Source organism: Trachurus japonicus, chromosome 3, assembly GCF_045865225.1.
Source record: "Trachurus japonicus isolate A0001 chromosome 3, Traja_1.0".
NCBI lineage: Eukaryota > Metazoa > Chordata > Actinopteri > Carangiformes > Carangidae > Trachurus > Trachurus japonicus.
In genome coordinates, this window is record NC_140909.1 from 4,429,462 (window position 1) to 4,450,620 (window position 21,159).

Sequence of the window (21,159 nt, forward strand, 5' to 3'; positions counted from 1 at the left end):
TTGCCTTGCCTTTGAGGTGAAAGTTTGGTTTTGCAAGAAGAGTCTGAGGTTTTGTGAATGTAGCTTGAAAACTGGGGTTTGTATTAACAGTTTAGAGAAAAGGAAGAGCAGCTTTCAAGAAATGTGTCTTAGCAATCGAGAAAAAGTGTAATAATAATAATAATAATAATAATAATAATAATAATAATAACGATAATAATAATATGACTTGGCTGAACCTGTGTGTGTGTGTGTGTGTGTGTGTGTGTGTTGGTGCAGGCTCAGGATCATTTATGCCAAACGCACCGGGAGGAGGGAGGCCAGCATGGGCGTGGAGGAGAGCCAGTCCGTCGGCACGCCGTCGTCCGCCGCCAAGCGCAAGAGGAAACTGGGAGCGGACAGCGAGGACGAGGAGGACGAGGACGAGGACAGCGACGAGCAGGCGGACGACGACGACGAAGAGGAGGAGGACGAGATGCTGCTGCTGAAGAAGGTGAAGAAGGCCGAGACCACGTACGACGAGGACGACGTGGACCAGGCCACCAGCGTGGAGGAGCTGGAGAAGCAGATCGAGAAGATGGCCAAGGTTCGAGTTTCTTATTACACATTTAAACTGCTTTTGTTTTATTTTTATGTGACGTTAATAATAATAATAATAATAATAATAATAATAATAATAATAATCTTTATTTATATAGCACTTTTCATGCATCGAAGCAGCCCAAAGTGCTTGAACAAAGCAGAAACAATAATAAACAACAACAGTTTAAAACACAACACGTCATCAACAAACAAAGCCAAGCAGTTTAACAGTGATAAAAAATAAAATCAACCCCTATTAAAAGCCAAATTAAAAAGATACGTTTTCAGTTTCTTTTTAAAAATGGCCAACGAGTCTACGGCGATTCTCAAGTCCAAGGGTGAAGAGCGTTCCAGAGTCTAGGACCGTTACAACTGAAAGCTGCTTCGCCAGTTTTCTTGGACACTTTGGGAACGGTTAAAAGACAACGCAGTGGAGGACCTGAGCGTTCTTATTGGGGTATAAAAAGAAAGCAAATCGCCAATATAGGATGGTGCAAGGTTATTTAAAACTTTATAAATGAGTAAAAGAACTTTAAAATCAATCCTAAAAGAAACAGGCAACCAGTGCAATGTAGCAAGCTGGGGAGTAATGTGATCTCTCTGTTTCGTATCAGTTAAAATCCTGGCTGCTGCGTTCTGGATAACTTGTAATTTCTTTAGTGACTTTCTTGGGAGACCAGTAAAAAGAGAACTGCAGTAATCCAGGCGACTAGTTATAAAAGCATGTACAAGTGTTTCTGCATCATCCTGATTTAAAAAAGGTCTGATTTTGGCGATGTTTCTCAGGTGAAAAAATGAAGTTTTTGCAACACTGTTAAAATGGCGAATAAAATTAAGATCAGAGTCTAAAATCACTCCTAGGGTCGTAACATGTGGTTTAATCTGTTGGGACAGACTGCCAAACTTTGATTGAAGTTTCTGCCGACCTTCTAGTGGACCAACAAGTAAAATCTCAGTTTTCTGCTCGTTCAGATGTTAATATCTGTGGTATAGGAAAACAGATTGTTTAATGCACCTCATAATAAATATGAGGCATCAGATAATGAACGCGTGCTCGGGCGACGCTGATAACGTGGGATTAAAAACACAACACGCTGCAATTAAAAAAAGTCTCATGGGAGGAGGAGGAGGAACTGTGAAGAGATAAACCACTTCACAGCCATCATCATTCATTGCTCATGGTTATTCTGGGATGTTTGTCACCATCAAGTCTTCTTTTTTTTTTTTTGGAAGATGTTTAATTATTTAAAAAAAAAAGAAACAAATTCCCTTAAAATAGCTACAACCTCTTTTAACGCTGTTTATTAAAACCAACCGTGTGTTTTGTACATTTCATGAACATGTCGACTTACATGAGGCTGTTTGCTAATGAAGGCATTAATTAGCTTAATAAATTACCTCATTAGCATCGAATGTAACGCTCAATACATCACGGTGATTACTGAAGGACATTAGTCGGTGTCTTTTGTTTTCCTGAAGGTCTATAAATAAATAAATACATAAATAAATAATATAATATATAGAAGTCACAGCATGTTTATGTGTGTGTGTGTGTGTGTGTTTTTCTTTTTGCAGCAACATCACCAGACCAGGAAGAAGCTGTTTGAGATCTCACACTCGCTGCGCTCCATGATGTACGGTCAGGACCGGTACCGCCGCCGGTACTGGGTCCTTCCCCACTGTGGGGGGGTCTTCATCGAAGCCATGGAGAGCGGAGAAGGTATTTTACAGCTCAGTGCACAACAACACATGTGGTGAATTTATCTTATATGAATATGATGCTTCATGCACATGAGAAACAAATGTAAATATCTGTTTATAGCTGCAAGTTCAGCTGTTTTTTTTGCCACTTTGAAATACGCTGATGATGTTTTGTTTTTTTTGCTTTATCTTAATTCTCTAAAACTAATTTGAGATTGCATCTGTAAACTAATAATCATCTACCACAACTCCACTTATCTCCCAGAAGCGAGTGTAGAGTAATAATCAGCAGCAGAGACACTTTCAGATACATCGATTCAACGTTTCTCTTTTTCTCTCTTGTACCGGCCGTGGACTGTGGCGTTTGAACGCACCTCCAGCACAAAAGCCACCGCGTGGTACTTCTTTTAGACGTTTATTTTCCAAAGCAAGTAAAAAAACATAGAAAAACGTGATTTCATATTGATAATGGAGCGTTACACTGATGCTGCATTCACCTGCAGTCGGGCAGACGGCCGTCGCTAACAAACCAGATGTCATTTTAGTCACAGAAGTCGAGAGAAAGCCGGTAAAACATGGGGTCAGGTAAACAATACCGCATCGCCATGACAACATATTGTCACGTGTATTGTTTTGCCTCGTGCTGACGGACCACTTGTTTACATAGAGGCTTGTTTATGCCGTTACGTGCAGCGGCTGTTGTCCGTCTGCCGTCTGCCCAATTTCACCTGAATGCAGCATGAAAAATACGATTGAGTTGCTTGCGATCTACAACCGCAACGCTAGATGGGAGGAATTCCTACACCTTTAAACCTTACTTTAAAGGTCATAGTTTAAAACTTTATGCAACCACAGTCTCTCCACCTGTCCGACATTGTTCTGACGTGTATCCAAATGATGCAATACATTTCTACAAAATAAATTACCAAGTCGAATTATATATAAACATAACCGATGTGTGTGTGCAACAAATAAAAAACTGTGGTTTAAATAGTTTAAATGGCTGCAACATCTCTGGTGTCTCCCCTGCAGCGGCCGAGGAGCTGGAGGAGGAGCGACAGAGGAGGCGGCGAGCGGCCGAGGAGGTGAAGGTCAAAGAGGAACCTCAGGAGGTCGAGCTGGAGAAGGAGAAGCTCTCCGACCTGGACGGTTTGGATCAGCAGCAGCAGCAGAAAGAGGAGGAGGAGAAGGAGCTGGAGGAGAAGAGGAGCTCGCCGCCGCCGCCTCTCTTCTTCCAGACGTCCAAACTCTGCGCCGGCAAAGACAAAACTGTGAAGGTGGAGAACAAGGAGACCCAGCAGGAGACCCCCCACCTGAGGCAGAACGGCGGCGCTGCCTCGACCGCCTCGACCCTCGACGCCTCCGAGCCGCTAGCAGCAGCAGCAGCAACGATCCCGGTCTCCATGGCGACCGCTACCGCTAACGACACTACGGCCATCCCTCCGCCGGCCTCGACCTCGCTGTCCGTCCCCTTCCTGACGGGGAACGCCCCCCCGACCTCGCCGTCCCCGTCGCCGCAGCTGTTCCAGGCCAACGACCAGCTGCTGCGCGTGCTGACGGAGCGGAGCGGCCACTGGTTCAGTCTGCTGCCGCGGACGCCCTGCGACCTGTCCTCCGTCACCGCTGCTGCTGCTGCTGCTGCCACGGCAACGCCTCCCGGAGCACCGCCGCCCCCGCAGGCGTCCTCCACGCCGGCCCGGCCCCGGTCCCCGCCGCCGTCCCCGGCTCTGCCGCTCACGCCGTCCGCCGCCGCCTCGGCCTCGGCCTCGGCCTCGGCCAGCCCCCTGCACCCGGCCGGACTCCTCAACTACCCCATCGCTCTGCAGGTGAGGCTCACAGCGTTAACAGAACGCACCTCATTTTCATTTCATTTCTCCTTTATTTATTCAGGGAAGGTCAATTGAGAGCGAGCTCTCTTTTTCAATGACGCCCTGATTACAAAAACACAATTATACAGTATACAAGGTCATGATTCACAATTACATACAGGTTGTAAAACATTCAATAATAAGTTTTTAAAACTATCTAAGGAAATAAGATGATCCAGTTTCAGACAGTTTTGTAGATTATTCCACTTTTGGGGGGCATAAAACTGAAAGGCAGTCTTCTTCCCCAATTCTGTCCTGATACTGGGAGTTTGTAAAACCAAGGTGTCTTGTGAACAAGTGTGTAAGTTACAGATTCTAAGTGAGATTAAGCTAGAAAGATAAACAGGTAAAATTTCAAGTAAAGCTTTGTAAATAAAAACCATGCAATGTTGTTCCCTCCTTACACTTAAGGACGGCCAGCCAACCTTATTATAAAGAACACAGTGATGGGTTCGGAACACATCTCCAGTAATAAAACGAAGAGAGGAGGAGTGACCTCGTGGCTTTGAGTAATACAAATGTAACACAGCGCCATAATCAATACAAAAAGACATCAGATAGAAACAAATATTATTGAATAGATAGAAAAATAAGTAGACAGTTTTAGATTAGCAGGGTTCCCACATGTCCTGGAAAACCTGGAAAATAGTTGACCAATTATCCAGTCATGGAGAACACAATCATTGTTTTGTTTTGTGGAAATTGAGAAAAAGGGTAAAATGTCCTGGAAAAGCTTGAGTTGTCCAGGAAAATTATTTATCACATGGTGACATCAGCTACCAGAGCTCTGTCTATTTGACTTCTTCAGACCCCACTATACTGTAAGGATTTATTTTCCCAAGGATGTGCCCAGCTGCTTTACGTGCGGTTCAAAAACTGTTGTTCTATGATAAATTTGTCTTAATTTCTGAGCACGTACAGTAAGATATTATTTCATGAATGAGTTAGAGCCATAGGTTGCGCATCTTTAAATCAAACTTCTGGGGGTGAGAGAAATGAAATAAATAAAGAAACAAACTGGTTGAATGTACAAAATAAAGTACAACTGTCAAACCGCAACTTCTCCAAAGCATGAATGGGACGGGGCGATGTGTAAGGCCTAATAACAAGTCTGTCAGACTGTAGCTGCTGAAAATGTCCTGGAAAAGTCCTGGAAAATGATTTCAAGAAAAGAGTGGGAACGCTGAACAAGTACATTTTTAAGTGATGAGTCTTATTCTAAGTGGAAAGAGATGAGTTTTGACTAGAAGTGAGACATTTTGACAAGAAAGAAGACAAATATTCTTGGAAAGATTTTGAGTTTTTGTAGTTTATCCTTTATTTAACCAGGTAAAACTCAATGAGATTTAAAAAAAAACCTCTTTTACAAGAGCACAAACAACTTTGCATAGATTTATACAAACAACGTAAAGATTTACAAATCAGACATTAAAGTACACTTGAGTCGATGGATCTTCTTTCTCGATCCGTTAAAATTGATCGTTTGTTTTAGAGTATGTAACACTATGAGAATATTTACTCATTTCCTCTCCTCCACCTCCACCTCCCTCACCCTTTTGTTTTTCCTCCTCTCCTCTCCTCCTCCTCTCCTCCCCTCCTCTCCTCCTCCTCTCCTCCCCCAGGTGAAGCCCGTGGGTTCATTGCTAGGAGTGTCGTTCGCCAGCTGGCCCAGCGGCATGCTGAGTCCCAGCCTGCCCCTGTGCAGCAGCCCCAGCCCGGTGCCGGGTCACTCTCTGGAGGGAAACACGGCCGCCAGCGTCTCCAGCAAGAGCGAATCGCCGTTGCCGCGCATCGAGAAATCCTCGTCCATGCCGTCTCCCGCCTTGGAGATGCCCAAATCCCTCGACCACCCGGCGCCGCGGCCCATCCCGGAGGGTGAGCGCCAAGTCAACGCACAAAACAAAACAAAACAAACAGACAGAGAGAGAAATTAAAACCATGATCAACCTTCAATGTTTAGCTGGAAAAAAAAGAGATTTCACTTGCCTGAATAATCCAAGATAATTGGATTAGGGAGCGTTCTGCTCTGCTGTGCCGTAATTTCATCTGGGTATAACAGAGCTCAATGAAGCACCTTTTTTTATTTTTTTTATTTTAGCGCTGATGTATGTTCAGTGTCTCCGAGCTCACGTTTTAACAGTTTTTTTTTGTGCTTTATTCTTTGTTTTTTGCGCCTCAGAGCTGCTGACAGGGTGGTGGCGGGTGTCTGACATCGAGGAGCTGAGAGCTTTAGTCAGCGCTCTGCACAGCCGCGGCATCAGAGAGAAGGGTCTCCAGAGGCAGGTGCAGAAGTACATGGAGATCATCCCACAGGTCTGCACCAAACACAGAGACGGTGAGTGTCCCAGCTGCTCCTCTGAGCTCCCAATCGCTGCACAAAGCCTCCGATTCATTAGCAAGATTCACGGCATTTAGAAAGTAGATTATATTTTTACAGTGAGACACACGGATTCAGGGTTCCCACACGCGTTCTGGAAAACCTGGAAAATGGTTGACCAGTTTTCCATTCATGTAAAAACGCATGGAAAATGAGAAGAAAAAAAGTCAAACATCCTGGAAAATTGTTTATTACATTGTGACATTTGACTTTTTCAGACCCCACCAAGTGCCTATAGTGAGAAAATTAGTGTTTCCAGTATTGGACCGATTGTCTCCTCTGCTTAGTGACAGATACTGTAAAGGAGGGTGTGGTTTAAGAACAAAAACAACATGTTTTTGCGTTGTTCTATAATAAATGTATCATAATTTCTAAGCATGTAAGAGTTTATTTCATAGATAAGTTACAGCCATAAGCCCTATTCGCACGGGATTAGTTTTACCTGGGGACCTCTGGTAATTTGTAAATGACCCCCCCACGTCTGTGTTTCTTGCGGTGCATTCACACGGGATAAGTGAAGTCTGTATTTTACTCGAATTTACTGACATTAAGGCTCCAATATGTCAAAGCTGTGCACGCCGTAACATCAGGTGCTGTCACATCCATGTGCGAAGCAAATGTAAATAAAATGTCAAAGCAGCAATGTGACTTCGCAACAGTGCAGTTGCTATTTTATAACATGCTTTTGTTTTTATTTATTGTATTTTGTACCAGGGAACATCTATGTATGGGACAGCGGATGGAAATTAGCCTGTGGCTACAATCCGGCTTGTTTACGATTTTGTTTCGTTCATGAACTTGCACTGTCCCACTTTAAATAAATTGAATTGAATTAAATAAATTGAATTGAATTAAATAAATTGAATTGAATTGTCGCAATAACGGGCCGTCATGGCATTTGTATTAAGCGTGTTGAAAGCCGCATGTCATCCATCTCAATATCCTCCGAAATTTTGCTCTTTTATGGATCTGAGCTGTTCATTTAAATGGGTCTCCAGCACCGATACCAGCCCGTGTGTTTGCACCTTAAACGCCTTCGAAAATGCCGCTCATAATTTCCACTGCAGCCTCCATGTTTCAACCCGTACAGTAGCTATGGTTTCAACCGGCGAAGAACAAAAAATGCCCCTCAATTACTGAGATTCACACGGGACTAGTTTTACCACGGGACGTCGGTCTTTGGTGAAATATAGTAGGTCATTTGCGGGGGAATTTTTACTTTACAAATTACTGACATGGCGCATTCGCACGGGATTAAGATCACAGACGTCCTCTGAAATTATTACAAATTACCTGAGGTCCCCAGGTAAAACTAATCCCGTGCGAATAGGGCTATAGACTGCACATCTTTAAATCAGACTTCTGGGGCTGAGAGAGGAATAAAGACAAACTGGTTAAATTTACAAAATAAAGGTGTCAAACTGTCGAAAAGAAGCATGATGGGACGGGGGATGTATAGTATGAGTGTATGGAGCGATAACTAATGTCTGTCAGACTGGATTCACTGAGCTATCATCAAATGTAGCAGCTCGTCCTTGATGATCCCTGCACACACACACAGACACTGTCAACTCTGCATTATTTATGACCGAACTACATGACGTGTGTGTGTGTGTGTATTCATGTCTGACTTGAACCTGTTGTTGTGCCGTCCCTCCTTCCCTCCGTCCCTCCGTCCCTCCTTCCCTCCGTCCAGTGGCCATGATCGAGCTGCACGAGCTGGAGGAGAGCCAGGTGAGCGTGGAGTCGGTGCGCGGCTGGTGTGTAGAGGAGCAGGCCATGGAGATGGACATCGCTGTGCTGCAGCAGGTGGAGGAGCTGGAGAGGAAGGTGACTGCTGCAAGCCTGCAGGCCAAGGTAACACACAACACACAACACACAACATACACAAGATACACAAGATACACAGCCACAACCTGGACATGTTCTCTGATTTAAAGGAGCTGTATGTAGGAAATGTATGGTAATTAATCATATAATCACCCAATATGTCACCGGAGACTATAGTTCATTTGAATATACTGAAGAGATACTGATTATTTGCAGCACACAAATCATGTTTATGTTTTGATTTTGTATATCTTTGCCTGTTGCTCCACTCACCGCTCTATCTACCAATCACAAAGTCAGTGCAGCTACAACGAGCATTGTGGATTATTACTGTCTGACGTTACCAAACATTACAGTAAAAGACCTCGCTGTGACTCTCAGAAACGTCTTGACAAAAGCAGAAACAAAACCAGGATCTGCACAGGCAAAATATTATTGATATTTTGCCTGTGCAGATCCAGATAGATAGATAGAAAGAAAGAAAGAGATAGATAGATAGATAGATAGATAGATAGATAGATAGATAGATAGATAGATAGAAAGAAAGAGATAGAGAGATACGATAGATATATAGATAGATAGATAGATATAGATAGATAGATCACACACAGAAATACCTAAAAAACACATAAAAACGTAATAAATATGTGGGTAAAAGATGCGTGTAAAAAAAAAAGCAAACGGACTCTAAGGGTGTATTCACACCCTGGTGTGCACCAAATGTTAAAAATTGTTTCATTTTTCAGTTAGTGCGGTTGCGTTCACACCTGCTTTTTGTCACTCACACATCAACGGTTATAATGTATTGATGTGATTTGCTGTTACTGTCTTAGCTGTTTTTATGTTTGTTTTGTTGATGTTGTCCAAATGTGTACTTGATGTGGATGTACTGTGCTGCTTTCTTGGCCAGGACCCCCTTGCAAAAGAGATTCTGAATCTCAATGGGATTATTTCTGGTTAAATAAAGGTTAAATAAAATTAAAAAAAAAAACTAGTGCGCACCAGAGTTTGGCTGGAGCCGAACCGAGACCACCTCCTCAGGCCGCACTAGTTCTGGTGCATTAGAGTGCGATGTGCTTTCACACTGACCCAAACTGGAAAGAAAGAATACACCCTAACTCTCTGCTTCCTGCTCCCAGGGCTGGACGTACCCGGACCCTCAGTCTGAGAGGGAGGACCTGGTTTACTACGAGCACAAGCCCCCCACCAAGTCCACAGCAGCAGCAGCGTTATCATCATCAGCAGCAGCAGCAGCGTCGTCACACGCAGCAGCAGGAGACCCCAGGGACTCCAGGGATCACCCCGAGGAGCAGCAGCGGGGGGAGAAGGGCGGGGTGGTGCGTCACCCGGACAACCCGCTGGACATAGCGGTGACACGTCTGGCCGATCTGGAGCGCAACATCGAGAGAAGGTACCTGAGGAGCCCCTTAGGTACCACCATTCAGATCAGGCTGGATAATGTGGGTACGGTCACTGTCCCTGCCCCCGCCCCATCCACTAGTGCTGACAGGGAAGGGTAGGTCATTTCTCCAACCAAAGCTCCCCCCCTTACCCCCCCTCACCCCCTCACCCCCTCACCCCCTCACCCTCCACCTCACTCTCCCACTAAGACCCTCTTCCTCTCTCTGTGTGTGCTTTGTTTTTTTTTTTCTTGTTTCCCATAATATAATACTCCCACAGTGTGAGGGTCTCTGCTGCTCCCCCAGCAGCGTCTTATTGTGGCGTGTGGCATCTTTTTTGGTTTTGGTTTCTTTTGGTCTTGTGCAGTTTTTGTTTTTAAAGGGATAGTTCAACATTTTGGCAAGTTGGCCCATTGCCATAATCCCTATAGTCATAGCAGTAGGTTCGTTACCTTTAATTGTCGGTGCAAGCTATTTTTAGAACGGCGGAGCAGAGCCGTGAGCTGTTCAGAGCTACGCTACGGAGGCTCATTATGGGATTTCTTCTTGGTTTCCCTCATCAAACTCATCAAATACACAATCCAACAACTCCACAACGCTCTGGTGGACAAGTTGTGAGCTGCACATTCACCACGCTATGAGATAATAACACAACGTTACCACACAGAGTTGTTTTAGAGGGAAATACAGAGACTGTTGATGAAAAACTGTCCCTGAAGGCAACGTGCATCAGTGGTTTTGCATGAATTTCCCTCTAAAACAACTCTGTGTGGTAACGTTGTGTTATTATCTCATAGCGTGGTGAATGTGCAGCTCACAACTTGTCCACCAGAGCGTTGTGGAGTTGTTGGATTGTGTATTTGATGAGTTTGATGAGGGGAAAGCAAGAAGAAATCCCATAATGAGCCTCCGTAGCGTAGCTCTGAGCAGCTCACGGCTCTGCTCCGCCGTTCTAAAAACAGCTTGCACCGACAATTAAAGGTAACAAACCTACTGCTATGACTATAGGGATTATGGCAATGGGCCAGTTTGCCAAAATGTTGAACTATCCCTTTTAAGGTTGTGGGGGCAGGGCGGGGCCCCCCTTGTAGTTTCATCTGCATGGTGTTGTGCATCAGTCACCTTGGTTCATGGCTCTACAGTTTAATATCTGACTGACGCAGGTTCTGCTCCTTCACTCTTTCTGCATGATCGTCCCTTTAACATGATGAAATCAGTGTGCCCCCCTCCCCCTCCCCCCCTTCTCCTTTCCCCAGCGCCTTACACCCCCCCTCCCCCTCCCAAAATAAAAAAACAACAATAAATTCCTCATGCCTGTCTCTGCACAGCTGGAGCTCTCTATGGTCTGCTGTCTCGTTGGCGGCTGGTTCAGCTGATACAGTCTTACTTGCATTTTTGCACATATTCACTCGTTGGTGTGTGTGTGTGCGCACGCGTGTGTTTGTGTGTGTGTGTGTTTTTTTGGGGGTGTGTGTTTCTCATCACCTTCCTGTTGTTGCTCGTCCCCCCCCCCAGTGGCGAGGAGGAGGTGGCCCACGGGATGAAGGTGTGGAGGAAGGCCCTGAGCGAAGTCCGCAGCGCCGCGCAGCTCGCCATGTGCATCCAGCAGCTGCAGAAGTCCATCGCCTGGGAGAGGTCCATCATGAAAGTGGTGAGTATCTATCTATCATTCTATCTATCTATCTATCTATCTATCTATCTATCTATCTATCTATCTATCTATCTATCTATCTATCTATCTATCTATCTATCTATCGTTCTATCTATCTATCTATCTATCTATCTATCTATCGTTCTATCTATCTATCTATCTATCTATCTATCTATCTATCTATCTATCTATCTATCTATCGTTCTATCTATCGTTCTATCTATCGTTCTATCTATCTATCTATCGTTCTATCTATCTATCTATCGTTCTATCTATCTATCGTTCTATCTATCTATCTATCTATCGTTCTATCGTTCTATCTATCTATCGTTCTATCTATCTATCTATCTATCTATCGTTCTATCTATCTATCGTTCTATCTATCTATCTATCGTTCTATCGTTCTATCTATCTATCGTTCTATCTATCTATCTATCTATCTTTCTATCTATCTTTCTATCTATCTATCTATCTATCTATCTATCTATCTATCTATCTATCTATCTATCGTTCTATCTATCTATCTATCGTTCTATCTATCTATCTATCTATCGTTCTATCTATCTATCTATCGTTCTATCTATCTATCTATCGTTCTATCTATCTATCGTTCTATCTATCTATCTATCTATCGTTCTATCGTTCTATCTATCTATCGTTCTATCTATCTATCTATCTATCTATCGTTCTATCTATCTATCGTTCTATCTATCTATCTATCGTTCTATCGTTCTATCTATCTATCGTTCTATCTATCTATCTTTCTATCTATCTATCTATCTATCTATCTTTCTATCTATCTATCTATCGTTCTATCGTTCTATCGTTCTATCTATCTATCTATCTATCTATCTATCTATCTATCTATCTATCTATCTATCTATCTATCTATCTATCTATCTATCTATCTAAAAAGAACTTTATTTAACTGTATTCAGAAAAGTGAAGGCCTGTTATGTGTTTTATTTTATTTCTAATGAATGTCCTTGTGTGTTGTGTAGTACTGTCAGATGTGTAAGAAGGGCGATAACGAGGACCTCCTCCTGCTGTGTGACGGCTGTGACAAAGGCTGCCACACGTACTGTCACAAACCCAAGATCACCAGCATCCCCGAGGGAGACTGGTACTGCCCGGCCTGCATATCCAAGGTATCACAGAGCGCTTTAAATAATCCACTGTTGGCAGAATCCAGCAGTTTTAATGAGCAAGATCTTTGTTTTTTAAGGTCATTATTTGTATCTGGACTGTACAGAGATGGAGGAACTGAGAGGGAAGAGACAGAGACAGACAGAGAGAGATGTTTAGTGTAAAATATAACATATGTTACACATCTTCATCACTTTCTTATCAACTGGTAGCGATTTTTACATTCTCCTCTCATGTTGTTTCCAGCCTGGATTTGACATTTATCTCATTAAATGACAATAAAACTTTCCATTCATATTCATACATACTCTGCAAGACAACAGATTTAATTGCCGGCTTTGCAGAGTGGGTTTTATTTTATGTAGATGCGGATCGGGGACTAAATAATATCGCTGGTGGTGGTGTAAGATGAGACAAATTGATCTGATATTTTCCCGAAAAGGCCAATATTATTATGATAAGTCGGTGTAAGAGGACGGTATTAGTTTTAATTGCAACAGGACCTCATGGTGATGCATTGTTCTAACTCTTGTGCAGGCGAGCGGCCCGTCCCCGAAAAACAAAAAGCCCCCGAGCAAACCGGTAGCATCCAGCGCAGGAGGAGGAGGAGGAGCAGGAGGGGGAGGAGGAGGAGGAGGGGGAGGGGGCAGCGGGGGCGGGGGGAAGAAAGGCGGCGGAGAGGCGAAGAAGAACGGGAAGCAGGCGGGAAACGGGGAAGTGTCGGAGGAAGACTCGGCCAGCGCCGGCAGCACGCCCAAGAAAGGAGCGAAGGACACGAGCAGGAAGAGGAAAACGGAGAGCGAGGCGTCGCCCGCTCTGCAGCCGGCGGCGGCGGCGGCGGCCAATCAGGAGAGCCCCGTGTGCGTGAAACGAGCCAAAACGGCCCGAGACAACAACAGGGACCTGGGGTTATGCAGGTATGTGGTTCACACTCGTCTTTTAACTGTTGAATTCTTCATTTATTAAAGCAGAAGTAAGTGGTCCGGTCGTTTTGGTGCTGCGTTCCAGGCAGGCTTTTGAAACCGTAAGTTACAGCTTCAAGTCACAACTTACGACTTTGTAGCGTTCCAGGAAACCCACAACTTGTGTTTTTCCGACCTGTTTTACCTGTGAAAGTCACTATAACGGCCACTCGTAACTTCTGACCCGTGAACTCGTACCAGATCGAACTGGTACCACTTCACAGGTCGGAAAAACACGAGTTACGGGTTGCCTTGAACGCACCATAACAGTCCTCGTCCCTACGTCGCCACATTCAGGCGCATCCCTTGGCTGCACACACAGAGAGGACTGCCCCTTTATGCCGTTCTCTCTCCTCATTGGATAAAGGTTGTAGGATACAAGGAAAGTTTTCTCCTGGGCTCAGAGCAGAGCAGAGTGACTGACAGACCCGTGTTTCAGACCAAACACTCTATAGAAGTGATTGCTGTCGGAAGATACAACTATTTAAGACTTAGATTAACACAAAAATATCACTTACTTCTGCTTTAAAGCTGAACAGAAAAGAAAATTTTATTTGAGTCCACTGTGGGTCCTAACATTAGTGTAATAACTCATCTATCATGTAGCCCAAACTTTGTGCTAAATTCTATTTTTGAGTAAATCCGGGATGAAAGTGTGGTATTTTTTTTCGCATTGGATAATGCAGGCGCACAGATTATACGTCACGCTGCTCACGATTCATCAGCCACTGATATTGGATCCGTCATCCGTCAATCAAACGTCTGAGACACACACACACACACACACACACACACACACACACACTGAGCTCGGTCTCGCCCCAAGCTTTGAATATCCCGCCCGCTCGATAGCGACCAATCAAATTCATTTTCCTTACTCCGGTAAACTCGTGCGGCAACTCGTGGAAACTCGGCGCGACAAACAGGACAAACGGCCATTTCTGAACACCTTTAACCGACTTTTAACCAAATCTGCTGCTGCTGCTTTTGAAAGTTTTGGTTTAGTTTAGTTTAGTTTATTTAGTTTATAGCAGGACAGCGTGCAGTGACATTAATTATTCAAAGAAATAAAAAGATTGCTGCACCAGATTTAGTTCAAAACAAAGAAAATCACGCACTCTCCAAAAAACTTTCAGGAACAAACTGAAGAGGTGCACGGCCAAAAGTTGCACTTACTGTAAAGAAAAAGAAGAAAGGCCAGCAGCACTCGTGTCCTTCTCATTGTCTTTTATTGCAAACTGCGTCGGTGCTTAAAACACACAAACAACATGCACCGCACCGGTTTTAGTGAAAACGCTCATTTCCATCTGTAGTCCTTGACATAAAGACAGACATCATAAATAGACTGTAAGTACAAGTTAAAATACACAGTTCAGGGTACATTAATAACAGCAATCATAAAACTAAGGTTTTTTTTTTTTAAGGAAGCAAAAAAACAAAAAAAAAAAACAAGGACAGTCATCATGATTAAATTACAAAGTGCAATTTCAAGTACAGTACGGTGAATACAGGTGCCCATTACCTAAAAAACGGGAGGTCCACACTGCATGATGCATTCAATCTAACATGTTTCCGCTACGGTTTCCTTGTGGAGGTACATTAAATACACAGACCTCGTGTTTAGGAAATCTACATAAGATACACAGTAATGTTCAGAGTATTCAAAATAGTATAGATACATATGACTTTGCATAAAGTAAAAACCTAAAAAACGGGAGGTCCACACTGCACTGTGCTTAATGCATTCAGTCTAACAGGTTTCAGCTATGGTTTCCTTTGGGGGGACATTAAATACAACGAGCCTCACAATAAGAGCATTTATATAAAGTGCACAATATTGTTCAAGAGTATTGAAAATAGTATAAATGCTTATGACTTCACATAAAGTGCTCATATTGTAGACACAGCAGGTGCCCGTCAACTAAAAAGCGGGAGGTACACACTGCATAATGCATTCAATCTAACAAATTGATTTCATTTCATTTCATAACCTTTATTTAAACTCGGAGATATATTGAGGCGTAACCTCATTTACAATATAGCCGAGATGAAACACAAAACATATACAGTTAGGACAGAAGACAAGACATTTGAAACATACAAAAGCATAACAGAATACCGGAAGTTAAAGGTGACAATAAGGATAAATTGAAACATGAGTGTAGTTAAAAGCAGGAGCAGTTAGAGGTAAAATAAGATGTAGTTATGGTTTTAAATTGTCCTATTGATAAAAGTTTCAGATGATTTTGCAGAGTGTTTCAGGTTGTAGGTGCAACAGTAAGAGAAACTGTCTTTCCAAGTTCGGTGTTAGGGTGAGGGAAGCTGCAGTGTGAGCCGGTCTTTTGAGCGTGTGCGATAGAGACCTGCATTAAAAGATACTAGTGAGTAAGTAGTTAGTAATTACCGCTATAGTTTCCTTAACTACAACGAACCTCACAGTTAGAAAAATCTACATAGGCCGTTTACTTTTCACTTAATCAGTAGATAAGATTGTTTTGGACTCGACTGATAACGCGGGAGTTTTCTCAAACAGAAAACATTTGCAGTCTGTGTCTAACCGTGTGTGTGTGTGTGTGTGTGTGTGTGTGTGTGTGTGTTGAATGCAGGGTCCTCCTCGCTGAGCTGGAGCGGCATCAGGATGCGTGGCCGTTCCTCACGCCCGTCAACCTGAAATCGGTCCCCGGCTACAAGAAGGTCATCAAGAAACCGATGGACTTCTCCACCATACGTGAGAAGCTTGTGAGCAGCCAGTGAGTTCCCGTCGCCTCTTGTTTGTTCACCTCCGCTTTGCACAGAATATAAAGAATGTTTTTCAGGTGTTAGTTAAACCGAAGGGATCATGCACCGATCCAGCTCTTTCTCCAGTTCCCAATCCCCAAACACCGACACCTGATACTGATACGACGCCACAGGTCAATTAATAAACTCTACAGTGGGAAACAGTGAAGGCATCAGGCTTGACTTTAACTTTACTTTCCTAACTTTGTAAAAGGTGGTTGCTCACAAACATCGATGTACATTAGAAACAAAGTGGTAACTAATCTAGATTCTGTAATATTTGATTTGATTTGCATTTTAAGAAGTTTATATAGTGTTTATATAATACTAATAATAATGGATGCAGTTTTATTAAGTAACCCTTTAATTTACAGGCTGTTAATGACGTGATAATGTCAAGAAACAGCCAAGAATAACAATTAATTGCATCATAATGTTTAGAAATAGCCTAGAAATAACGGTCAATTTCATAGTAATGTCGAGAAATACAGCCAAGAAATAACGATTGATTGCGTAGATTAGAAACAGCCCAGAAATGTCGGTCAATTGCAAGACGACTTGGTGGAGAAACATTCTGGCCTTTCCCAGAAAATTGAAAAGCATGTGTAATCTTTTGCCTTTATGAAAAATTACTATGACATTACTATGAAATTGACCGTTATTTCTAGGCTATTTCTTGACATAATCACGTAATTAACAGCCTGTAAATTAAAGGGTTGCACAGTTTTCTTATTGGTTGAGACTGAGCACACTTGTTTTTGACCGTGTTTGCACGGGATTATTGTTTTTGAAAGCTTACTGCACAGTTTTTGTTTTTGTAACAGACAGAAAAGTAGTTTTTCAGTAGACGTTTTGAACGAAGAAGACGGACTGTGGAGTTTTATTTTGAAGCACAGGTCAGCTACATGCTCGGGCTCTACAGCTTTGGTGGGCACCTGCAGAAAATAGACAGAGCCAAACTGACAATTTAGTCAATATCTGGGCTGATAATTGATCGTAATATTAGATCGGTGCATCTCTACTAGTTAAAACACACTGTGTTTTCATATCAGCTGCGTTGTGAGTCCTTGCACTTTCTCATTTTGTTGTTGTTCTTTATTTTCTTTCAGGTATCAAAACCTGGAGACTTTCATCATTGACGTCAACCTGGTCTTTGATAACTGCGAAAAATTCAATGAAGACAATTCAGACATTGGTCGAGCCGGCCACAACATGAGGAAGTTCTTCGAGAAGCGCTGGACTGAGCTTCTGAAACAAACAAACTAAAAAGAAAAAAAAAAAAGTCTGTTCAAGTTTCTTCTCCCCATAAAACAAAAACAGCAACAAACATTCGACTTTTCATATCGGAGCACCAGGTTTTACGTTCGTTTTTATTTTCTGTTTTGTTTTTATTTTTGTTTTTTGAATTTCCTGATGGAGAATCTGGCTTTGCAGGATGGAAAGAAGAAAAAGAAGAAGAACACGAAGAATAAGAAGTCAAATCCTTAATAAGGAAAAAAAACCATGGTGTGCATGAGAGATGTCACCTTGGAAAATAATAAAAAAAAACAAAAAGTTATTACATAAGGTGCGCTGGATTTATAACAACAGGGATAAAAGCCCCAAAGAGTCCCAGAGAAATGGGGTGTCGTAGTGCAATACCATTCCCTGTCTCAGAACACTGCACTGAATGAATCCTCAACTGTCACTGATGTGTCTGCGCTAGTATACTTTCCACTACCTGTAAATAGTCTTTTGTTATTTAATCGTATTATAGTGAATGTATTTAATTTTGTAATAATTATTTATGAATCAAGGTCCACTTCATTTTCTATGAAAAGGAAGAATCATCCGAACTGCTTTGAATTTAACACAACAACAACAACCACAACATGAAAGAAAAAAAAAAAAAAAGGAATGTGTCTTTGTGTTGTAATTTTTTCTCCCAAATATCAAACAAACAAACAAACAAACAAACAAACAAAGCCAAGAAAAAAAAACTAAACATACAAAAAACAAACATAAAAAAAAAAAACCTGTTTACACTGTTCAGTGCTTTGGAGCATCAGAGGACTGTATTCATTTGTTCAAAAACTGTAAAACTGCATTTATTTACAGGAACAGCAGAGGAACAGTTAAAGACAATGGTGATTCATGTGTATATACTGTTTATTAATGTCAATATTATGTCTTGTTTGGAACGATGTGTAAAAATTGTTTAAGAATATTAAGATATTGTTTATGCCTTAGAATGATTGTAGCATTCTATTTTAGTGAACGTGATGAAAACATTATCATAAATATTGTTTGTACAGTATATACATATCCTCTGCAAACACTGTGGTATCCTTAATCTTGGTAGTGCCTACCCTTCCAACAGGGGCATGTAGGGGATGTTTTTTTTTTTTTTTTTAGTTTTCATTCTCTTATGACGACTTTATTTTTTTATATGATTTCAATCCAACAAAGGCCTCCAAAGTTGGACAGTGACACAGAAATCATTCCTCACCATAGCAGAAGAAAAAGAAGAAAAAAAGGAACAACAACGATGATGAGCATTCAAGTTTATGCTTCCACGACGCATTTTCCTCGTAATCTGCCACAATACAGAGGACCTAAGGCCATTTGTAACCACTGTGTTGAACCTTGCTGTGTGTTGTGGCCTGATGGAGGCAGCTAGATTTTTTTGTACCCAAGTCGAGAGTACTTGAAGTTACTTTATTTAAGATATTGTGGAATAAAAGTATCATTCTTTTGTAGGAGCTTTATTTTTCACTAGTGTGTGGCACGGACCTATTAAAAGGATGTTTTTCAACGTACACGACTGCAACTTGTTTTATTTCCCCGCTCTACTGTATCAGCTGCTTCTGCTGATCAGAGAGTCCATGTATGGATTGATCCCAAATAGGAATTGATGACGTCTTTCCTTCTCCAAAAGCAGAGCATATTAAGTTTTTGGTCATGAAGGACAAATGAAACCATTGACATTCATATTTGAGAGGCACAAACTAGAGAATATTATTAAATAAAAATGAAAAATAACCACAAACTGTTAGAGTTGTACATTATTTTATGGCATTTAACTAAACAGTTGACACAGTCTGATCAGTATGCTGATGAGGAGAATATATTGAATTGTGATAAAAAAAACAGATCAGATTTACCCCAGAAAAACATAAACAAAATGTACAGTTGAGCTACAATTCCTCAGGAGGAACATTTCAGGAATATTTTACAGTAACTCAATTAAAAGAAGGAGAAATAAAGCAGCAGCCTGGTGAGACTCAGGTCACAGTTCACACTGATCTGAATAAAGATTAATATAGAAATATTAATAAAGATGGTTTCGTTTGACTTTTAATGTACATTATCATTTCATGTGTCCGATTACTTTCGAATTATATTTAACTATGAAAAACTGAGTTTATTTCAAACAAAATTTTTATTTTATTTTTGTTTTATTTTGGAAATCTTAAACAAGAATGTCGGACTTCCGGTCTAAAAGTGAAACATTAAAACATTTAGATAACGTGGCGAGAAGTTGAAACGCCGTCACTAAAATCGCATAAAATGACTTTAAAAATACAAAAGAAAAATAAAATAAGATAAACAAATTAAAATAAAAAAAAAAAAATAATAAAATAAATAATAGGTGACGTAACCCTGATTACGTCACGGCCATCCGTCGGACCAGGAAGTAAACAAAGTGAAGTGAGCGACTGGACGAGGCGGAGGAGGAAACAGAAACAGACAGGTAGGAGGCAGAAACACGGCAGCACCGACACACAATTAACACGAAACCGTTCACAGACTTCACTTCGCTTCAGTCACCGACAGAGTTTTGTTGCTCGGTGTTTCTCTCAGTTTGTTTCCGCGGTGGTTGAACAAATGTCGGGCACCAAAACAAACAGGATGCTGAGCTGAGCGACTGATAGAGAATCAGAATCAGATAAGCTGCTGCTGCTGGACGAAGAGACAGACCAGGAAGGGTTTATTTAAACAAATATTATAGAATATAAAAGAAAAACAATTAAACAATCGAACTGTCCTGTTTGTTCCTTCCTGTTGGACTTGAATGAGTCGTGTGTCAGACACTCAGTCCAACCTGCTGTTGTGTTTATGGCAGCAGCTGATGATGATGATGATGATGATTGTCTTCATTATCTGTGATTGTGCAGAATGAGTTTATTGGTTTATATGCAGTGTTTTTGGTTGAGACAGGATATATTCTTTCCATGTTACATAGCCTACAGTGTCATGCAAATGTTTGTCCACCCCCCTGGTCCAAATATGAACAGTTCATCAAGTGGAACATGAAATTATCTCCAAAAGGTGTAAAGTTGCAGATGACACATCCCCTTTACATTTACATTTTAAACAGTGTATATATATATACATCTGTATTTTATTGCATTTTATCCTTGTTGTAATTAAAGCACTTTGTGATTTTATCTATGAATAGTGCTATATAAATTAAATTTACTTACTTACTCATTATATACATGTTCAAACTGACAGAAACGGAAAAGGTCCCTCAGCAAAGGTCTGAGCCCCCTGCGTAGTTTTTTTTTTTTTTAGTTAGTAGCTAGTAGCCCCCCCCTTTGGAAACTATCAAAGGTAAATAGTAAATATCTTGTCTGACACCTTGGTCAAAGTTCTCTGAGCTCCAGTCTCCTGGGTTTCCCTTTCTTTTGCTGCTGCTGCTTTGTTTCCCTTTTTCACTCTGAAACTGTAGAAAACTAAAATAATACACTGGTATTGATTTAAAATACTGATAAAAAGAGTGTTTCATGTTTAACTTTATGTATTTTGGAGATCATTTCATCTTCCTCTTGATGAACTGTTCACATTAACACACATTTGGAACTGGGGGGGCGCAAACTTTAACATGATGACACTGTATTAA

General features: G+C 41.7%; 1 protein-coding gene across 10 annotated transcripts in view; it reads left to right on the top strand.

The window, feature by feature from the left end:
• Positions 1–19,072, top strand: part of baz2ba (bromodomain adjacent to zinc finger domain, 2Ba) — a 114,896-nt gene extending 95,824 nt beyond the window's left edge. For 8 of the 10 annotated variants that reach the window (XM_085805456.1, XM_085805465.1, XM_085805482.1 and 5 more), the window contains 12 exons: positions 259–565; positions 2,137–2,281; positions 3,295–4,088; positions 5,753–6,005; positions 6,310–6,465; positions 8,204–8,364; positions 9,477–9,853; positions 11,253–11,388; positions 12,390–12,536; positions 13,072–13,451; positions 16,103–16,246; positions 17,384–19,072. In XM_085805456.1, the coding sequence (XP_085661582.1) occupies positions 259–565; positions 2,137–2,281; positions 3,295–4,088; positions 5,753–6,005; positions 6,310–6,465; positions 8,204–8,364; positions 9,477–9,853; positions 11,253–11,388; positions 12,390–12,536; positions 13,072–13,451; positions 16,103–16,246; positions 17,384–17,540 (3,157 nt within the window). In that variant the 3' untranslated portion in view covers positions 17,541–19,072. The remainder of the gene's footprint in view (positions 1–258; positions 566–2,136; positions 2,282–3,294; positions 4,089–5,752; positions 6,006–6,309; positions 6,466–8,203; positions 8,365–9,476; positions 9,854–11,252; positions 11,389–12,389; positions 12,537–13,071; positions 13,452–16,102; positions 16,247–17,383) is intronic. The other 2 variants (XM_085805517.1, XM_085805536.1) reach the window with 1 other exon arrangement.
• The last annotated feature ends 2,087 nt before the right edge of the window (positions 19,073–21,159 follow it).